Genomic DNA, 8284 nt, shown 5'->3' on the forward strand with positions numbered 1-8284 from the left:
TGAGCCTTCAGGGAATTTGATCCGGCACAGTGTGTGTTTGGAAGTAATAACGCAGAATCCAGTGCTACTGTTCGAGAGAAGAGAACGGTGCTGCTGAGGAATACAAATGCAAGTCTCTCTCTTTATCTCTCGTTTTTAAACACACACACACCTAAAACAGGGCTGTCATCCTTTTTATCTCGCTCTCTCTCTCTCTCTGTATGCCTGAAAGATGGCTCATTGATCCTGTATGTCCCGGCCCAGCACACCTTGTTCCCCTCTGTGCCTCCAAAGGAGGCTATTAACACTTTCATTGAGGCTTACAGGAGAGAAGTAGCACTCGTCACTCCCATTATTCTGTCACTCACTCACACACTCAAACTCACACTCACATTTTCTAACAGTTAGAGAGTTAGAGGTGAGATTACACTTTCAGAATCCCATCCCAGGGACAAAATGGTGTCCATCACAGCCAATAAATGTCCAGATTAGGATGTCAATCTGTCATTTACACATAAATACTAATGTTCAAAAGTTTGCAAAAAGTCTTTATATTGCATTATACATAAGCGCTTTAAGTAAAGTGTTACCAGTCTTTTGTTTTGATTCTGTGTTACACAAAAGAGACATTTTGTAGAAACTTTATACAGCTGTTTATTTTTTATTTTTTATCCAACATATTTTTATGCAACAACAGTTAATAGTGACCACGTTTTTCAAGCTCCAAAACCATTAGATCAGTCTGTGAGTTGTGCACTTCATTTAGGCCTGGTTTCACAAACAGAGATTAAGCCAGGATTAGGCCTTAGTTCAATTAGTTCAAAAAATGGCTCTGAAATATTTTAAGATATGTCAGTGCAAGTTGCTTTCAGTTAAAACAGCTCAAACATGCAGTTTAGTCTGGGACTAGGCTTAAACATGCATTGTGTAATATTTAGGAGGATCTGTAGACAGAAATGCAATATAATATACATAACTATGTCTTCAGAGGTGTATAAAGACCTTACTTAATGAACCATTTTATTACCTTAAAATGAGCCATTTCTATCTGCATTCACCGCGGGAAATGCGCCATTTTGCGCCGACATGTTTCTACAGTGGCCCTAAACGGACAAACGCGTTTCGTCACTATGTTGTTCTTCCTGCAAAGAAGCTAGCTAAAGTCAGCGAATAAAACACTGACACAATGAGGAACAGGTAACAATAATATTAATTTGCAATAACATATCGATTTACTGAATAATAAAGTAAACATAATTTCTTAATTTATCTTTGTAAAGAAACCTCATTGCTTAACTGGCTACTCTCTGCTGTCTCAGACGACGACATCTGTCGGCCAACGTAACTTTTGATGGTTGCAATTCATAACCTCACCACTAGATGCCGCTAAAAATCACACACTGCACCTTTAAGCCTTGTCTGTGAAACCAGGGGTTTAAGTAATATATTAACTCTTTTTGTACCCTGGTAAACCAGAGTTCTCGCGAGAGCACAAGTTGAATTTGCTCAGCGAGTTACTCTGGTGTCGAGCAATGGAGCTCATTAAATATGCCCCTCGATCTGAGCTGCACCAATCACATCGGGTTATCTGATATAGGCGGGCCAGAGGGGAGCTAAACAGATGACGACAGCGCTGTGACGTCGAAGTCATCAGTAAACATTGCAAGATGCCTATGGATAAATAGCAGTGGTTTGAAACGGCTTTGGCCGCTACAATGAACGAGTTAGACTTGGCTTTTTCCCAAAAGAGGAACAGAAGACGGCGCTCGAATCGTTCCTTTGCAAGAAGGGTGTTTTTGCTGTTTTGCCGACCGGAAGAGTCTAATCTACCAGTTAGCTCCGCTGGTAGCTAAGCGTATGGGGTTTATTGTTGTGTTTGGTCGTAGTGTTATCCAATTGCGTGCTGTGAGATTTTCAAATGCATGCTTGGTGCCGCCCCTCGAGCTGGCCGATTTTCACTGATCGACACCAGACCATTAATCTTTTAGATTTAGGTCTGGATTTCCAGGCTACTCTTTTTGTGTTCAAAAGACAAAATTACACCATACAGGATTAAATGTATTTCACAACATCAGGGGGGAAAATGACAGAATTTCTTTTTGGGTAAATATAATCTTTTAGACAGAAGGCAAATTCAAAGTGGTTTGCATTTGGAGTTCAATCCAGATGTAGTTTACGGTATATAAACAAAAATAATGCTTGCTTAATACAATAATGTAAAATGTGTGTTCCTCTCATAATGCACATTTCTGCTGCCATCTGGACATCATTTTCTGACTGTATTTGTTATTTACCAAATATGTCTCCCTCTTTCTCTATGCCTCGTTTTCGGCCCATTAACAAAAATCCACATATTTGTCAGAGCAGGCAGAAATATGTGAAATTCACAGAAATTCACAATATTTCACAAAATAACAGAAATTCACAATATTTTTGTGAATAAAATTGTTTTTGTTTTTTTTACGGCTGTCCACTCAGTCCTATTAAGTTAATTTAACAAGTCACCTAAAGCATCCCACACTATCTCAAGGACAAACCATTACTTTTTATATTATTTTAAAATGATCAAAAAAAAAATACAATTAGGGACAGATTTACTAAAAAAGGAGTGGAAAGTTCTGCCCGTGATCTACTGACAACATGCAAATTAAAGAACACAGACGCAGTCAGATCATTTCCATAATGACCAACGCAACCAAGAGCCTGTAAATTGACTAGCGCAAACCTTAGTAAATCACCTTGTATGATTAATTAAAATACTCCCATGAATTTTGCATCTGAAAGGGAAACTCCTACAAATGCATATGCAATAAGGTCAGCCGCAAAAATAACCCTGTCCAAGCCTTTTCAGCGCTAATTTTCACTGCGTGTCTGTAGTAAATCTTGACAGTAGTTTTTTTAACTCCAAAAAAGGGTTTGTGCTGGCACAAGCTGTTAGTAAATCTGGCCTTTAATGTAGAAAAGGTGGTGCCACAATGGGTGATTTGTGATCCCCCATTGCCAAGGTGTTGCTATGCAGTTTTGAAGGTGTTCTAGTTGATTGCTAGGTGGTTTCTTACTGGCTAGAGTCAAGAATCCACCCTCGAGTCTCTAGATATGGCTTGGGTTCCTCCTTCAATCTAACTCGATGGGACTTTATCGGGAATTGCAGGTATAATCACTTAGAAAGCTAAGAATACCACTCTCCTCAAGTGACATGATTTGAGGAATAAATCATCCACACAACCCTTGTTGCCTAAACCTGAGCAATAGCAATATTTGCCCTAGCAAGCACCACTAACGAAACCGTTTTCAAATGCACTTCAGAAAGCAGATCTTGTTATGGTGAATTGGATGCAGATCTTAGTTTTGCTTATTTATGTGCTTGTCCTTTTGTCCGATTTAATCAACTATGCGCTGAGAGGCTGTTGAAGCCTCTTCTGGCTGATTTCATGTCAAGCTGAAAGCTCTGCGCTGCCAGCCCAGGTGTTTTATGCTCACATTCTCAACAATTCAATTGGCTGATTAATTGCCTCACTTTGATGGAAAAGCTAAATGCCCCTCAGCAACAGATGAAATCAGTTCCTTTCACAGCCCACTCACAAGATGTCAATGGACATTTTTTTCCTTTTCTATGAATTAAATATTTATTTAAGCAAGAAATGATCTTTTGAAATACAGCCTGAAAATCAGCAATTTGCATTTTCAAATCCTTCAAATAAACTCAATCCGATCATCCCGAGAGATGAAATAAATGGAAAGCTGGGGCTCTAAGAATTCATAATTAATATAAGCAAACATTTTATTATGCAACTTCTGGCAATTTTTCACACCGACAGTGTTCCATTGTGCAGAAAAAGATAGAAAAATGTTTTACGGTTTTCCCCCAGTTTCCAGAAGATTAAAAGGATGCACTGAAATTACAAAACACATGCCAGCATTGACAGATGGAAGCTGCGACCTTCATGTGAACAGCATAAAAATTAGTTTTTATGACTAACACATTACACCAACACAAATTCAGCATAAATTACAAGTGCTCGTTTGTATAAACACAAGATGCATGGCTGCCATTGGTCCCAGACAAATCACAGTGTAAAATTGATACCTTTTAAAAAACATTTTAAAAGGCCCATCTTAAACCTCACAGGTGATGCCTCCACTTGTTATTCATTACTGATTAGCAGAGCTGTGACGAATGGTAGCAGTAAACATGTCAAGTCAATGACTCGATTCCTAAGTTATGGTTTAATTCATTAGTGCTGCTCCCAGTGCCAATAAACCAGCTTTAACCGCATCCCATTGAAGCTGAGCCTGTTGAGAGAGGTCACCGGGGGACAGTTACGAACATCAAAAGACAGACTGGCCGTTCAAAAAGTCACATTTTAATGTTCCTTCTTATAGTCCGTCAGTCTAAAGCACTTGGCATGTACTCAAAAAAACAAACAAAGGTGGTGTGAGTATAAGATGAATGCTTTATTGTCTTCGGGTGCAGTTTAAGCTTTGCTCGATGTCAGGGGCAGATAAAGGCTTTTCGGTGTAAGCTCTCAACCAACTCCAAATGATTTGGTGTACCTGTGGTCCTCCTCGTATTGTGCTTGTACTGGCTCTCCCTCTCCATGCATCTCTTGGAACGCTTCTTCTGCAAGCAGCATCGTGGGTGCCAACGGTCCTTACCCCAAGTTTCGGAGGGCTGTTTCACGGTGCATCGATGGACGTACCAGACAAGACTGGGTTGGCAGGAAAGGCGACAGAACAGAGGCTCAGTGGTGAAAACGCTAAACTGTATCCAAGTGACCTCACACCAGAGTGCTGATAGTCATCTGTGCTTCATCCCAGCTGGTAATCGAAACCTCGTCCAGTCTATTTACGATCTTCCCCAGATCTTTCTCCGGAAGGGGACTGGATGTGCCGGTGTTTGTCGTGGTGTTGTTGGATTGCGCATCCGCCTGTCGGTCCTCCTCCTCCTCCTCCTCTTCCTCAGTAATCGAGGAGAGCCGTGTGGCACTCCCAGGCTTTTCAGTAGGTGGCTGGTAGTGGCATTGGCCGTTTAGGAGTCTCCGAATAGGCATAAGAGGCACAATGTCTTCGCCCAACAGCTGCTGCTGGCAATGACGGAAGTCAGATTGGCGCTTAAGCCGCTTGAACTCCGTGAATGCGGACGTTGAGTTTTGGTACAGGCTGAGCGCTATCGCTCTGGCCTTTTCCGCCTTCGGCAACAGGACGGCATGGCAGCGTAGCACCACTGCTTTATTCTTCACCTGATGCCTGTAAATCCAAGCGAAAATCTTGGGCCGAAAGCGGTCAGCTGCGCAGTATGTGATGCGGTTGAGGGAATAGAGGTGGACGGGCTTCTTTTTGCCACCTCTATCCGCCCCCAAGCGGATGCCGTGCGGCCCGACGGTGAGCTTCATCTTGGCGCTCTGTTCGCCGTAGTTGCTGCGAGTCCAAATCTTGGCCACCGCCTCCTGCGTGCAGTCGTCACCTTTAGCCATGATGGTGACCGCGCTGCCCAAGTAACGCACCTTGTAGGTGGGTTCCTCTTTATTGAGCTCCACTTTCTGGCGTTTACTGTGGAAGACACTCCCCAGCCATTGGAACGGGCAGTCAGGAACGAGGTCCGGACAGGAGTGGAGCAAAGTCGACAGCAGGGAATGGTAGGTGAGCCCGGCTCCAAGACTTTTTGGCTTGCTTTTGGACTCATTCTCCACAAGCACAAACTTACTCCTTTTCCAGGGCAGCATGATCCAGGCAGAGAAAGAGAGAAAAGGATTTAGCACTCTCCCCCAACCAGCAATGAAGAGCGTTCTGGTGTGTGTGTGTGTTTCTCAGAGAAGCACAGCAAAGGAAACTGCTCTGGCACTCGCTGACGAGAGACTGAAAGCAGAAAGGCTCAGCTGCTCTGTTCGCTCCTCCTTCCTCTTCCTCCTCCTCCTCCTGCATCACTGAGTGCTGATCAGCGCTGGGCTTGAAGCCTCGACGGTCCTCGTTTAACTCCTTCAAAGCCCTCACCGTCTTCTCACCCGACGGTTTCAGTGCAGACTCTGACCACTGACCCTGAGGCAGAAGAAGAGGGTTCATCCTTATGTCAGAGTGTCCTACAGGAATACTTTGACCTGCTGGGAGTCATTTCCACCATCGGTATATACCCCCCCAGAGCCCAGCCCTAATTTAATTCATTCAGTCTTCTCGGAAAACTACAGGAAATGACTGTAGTAACGACTGCAAAAGAAGAAGGTGCTAGAACACGTTAACATGGTTATTAAATGTCCAGTGCAGCGATTGCGTAGGCTGCAGAACCTGAAACGACCGAGAGAAACAAACTCTTCTTGACATTTGAACATGTTCACAATTTTGCCTGAAAGGATGAATCACTTTCTTTTCAACTATAATTTCACTACAATTCAAGCAGGAGAATAAAAGCTATGCGTCACTATTCTGCTCTCAAACTATTCATCACTCTTCAAGTTGATTTTATATATAATTGTACATTTTTGCATTTATAAGACATTTTTTCCAAAGCAACTTACAAAAGGGGAACAAAAGCAATTCATCCAGGAGCTAACAATATTCGTTATATACAATACCAGGTTTTTTGGACAAGAATAGGACAATTCCCCCTTTTATTAAAGATTAAGGCTTTTGATAATAGTTTTTACTATTTTCTTAAATGACTAGTTCATCCAAAAATGACAATAGTTATTTACTCACCCTAATGTTTTCCCAAACCTATATTACTTTCTTCCATGAAAAAAAAAAAAAAGAGAATTTCATCGATCTTCTTTTTTTTCATGCATTCACAATGAACTGGGACTGGAGTTTCAAAAGGATGTGAAAGCAACCTTAAAAGTGTTATATAAGTAGTCGATATAACATTGTGCACCAGTTCTTAGATGTCATATGAAAATTTTAGATGTGCTATTGTTCTCGTTTGGCATGCTGATGAGAGTTGATAAAAAAAAAAGTAAAAAAAAAAAGTCCAATTCCTTTTTTTGAGTCTTTTGAATTGATGGACATTACAAAACTCTGAATGATTCGATCACAAATCAAGACAGATCAGGTTCTCGAGTCCTTTCTTACTCAATGACCTGGTCACAGTGGTTAACTAGAGCTCAAAGGTAATCAGTGAATAGCAAATTTCCCACAGTTTCTCACACAAAGCTAATATCATTTGGCTTCAGAAGACATGAAATATGGCACACAAATTGTATGGGCCACTTTATAGAGCTTTTGAATTCTTTCTAAATTAATTTATAATTGCATGGAAAAGAGCAACTATTTATTAATCTCTCCCTTTGTGCTCTACATAAGAAGAAAAAAAACAGACTTTGAATGAAATGACTAATTAAATATTGACACAATTGTATTTTTTGGGTGAACTAATCATATAATAAAACCGTAATGAATGTGCTTTACAAAATGAAACTTGAATAATTTTCCTTTCCTACTGAAACCAGATTACAGTGTCACTTTTATGCAATTATTTGTTAGACGGTTTGCAGCTGATGAGCCTTTTCAATGTTCCCCTACAGTGTCTTAGTCTCAGGATCTGATTGGGCTGGAGTGTATTGGACGAGCCGTTCTGCCGGGGCAGGTCAGCAGTTATGCATTACATCGAGAAGCATTTCCATCAATCCGATAGACTGCGCAGAGGAGTGGAACTGCTCCTGTCACTCTGAGATTACTTCTCCGTTTGATGGATTGGTTCCTATTCCCAATCAGTCATTACAGAGCTGTTATAACACGCAGGGGAATTTTTGTGTTGATTTGTGTGTTAGTCATTCACAGGACAAAGGGTGGAACATATAAAGAGCATGCTGAAGCAGTTAACTGCTTAGTTGCTGACTATTTTTAAGTATTGAACCACTCATGCTTCATCACACAATGTTTAATCCTGGGTCAAGGCAATTTTAACCCTAGGTTAAATTTTCTTACCATCATGTTGTACAAAATCTGCACAACTCTCTTTTTCTCCTGTGGAATCTTAAAGAATTTTTTTGAGAAATGTCTCAAGAGTTTTGTTTGTTCATACATTACATAAAAAAAAAAAGAGTTCTTCAAAATCAAAATATCTTCTTTTGGGCTTTGTGTGCATACAGTTTTGCGACGACATGATGGTAAATTATGAAATTTAAAAGAGTGTTAGCATTGCTTTTAACCCAAAGTTAAGCCTTTGTAAAGAAAAGCACTTGTCCACCTTACAGTGCAAATCTCATGAAAAGTATATAAAGAATAATATTCAGGTCATATTAGATTGCCATTTCTGTCAAGAAATTTAACAACTTAATGACCATTAATTTAGGAGCAGTACAACAAATACTAATGC

General features: G+C 40.8%; 1 protein-coding gene across 1 annotated transcript; it reads right to left on the reverse strand.

Moving 5' to 3' along the window:
- Positions 1-3735: 3735 nt before the first annotated feature.
- Positions 3736-6333, reverse strand: fam43b (family with sequence similarity 43 member B). Its single transcript, XM_082144379.1, has one exon. It carries the CDS (start codon positions 5700-5702, stop codon positions 4758-4760), a length of 945 nt encoding a protein of 314 aa, XP_082000505.1. The 5' UTR covers positions 5703-6333; the 3' UTR covers positions 3736-4757.
- Positions 6334-8284: the final 1951 nt, after the last annotated feature.

The sequence above is a fragment of the Leuciscus leuciscus genome, assembly GCF_965113295.1.
Source record: "Leuciscus leuciscus genome assembly, chromosome: 18".
NCBI lineage: Eukaryota > Metazoa > Chordata > Actinopteri > Cypriniformes > Leuciscidae > Leuciscus > Leuciscus leuciscus.

Excerpts from the sequence above, each read along its gene's own strand:
- fam43b (XM_082144379.1), bottom strand. The coding sequence starts at position 5,702 with ATGCTGCCCTGGAAAAGGAGTAAGTTTGTGCTTGTGGAGAATGAGTCC.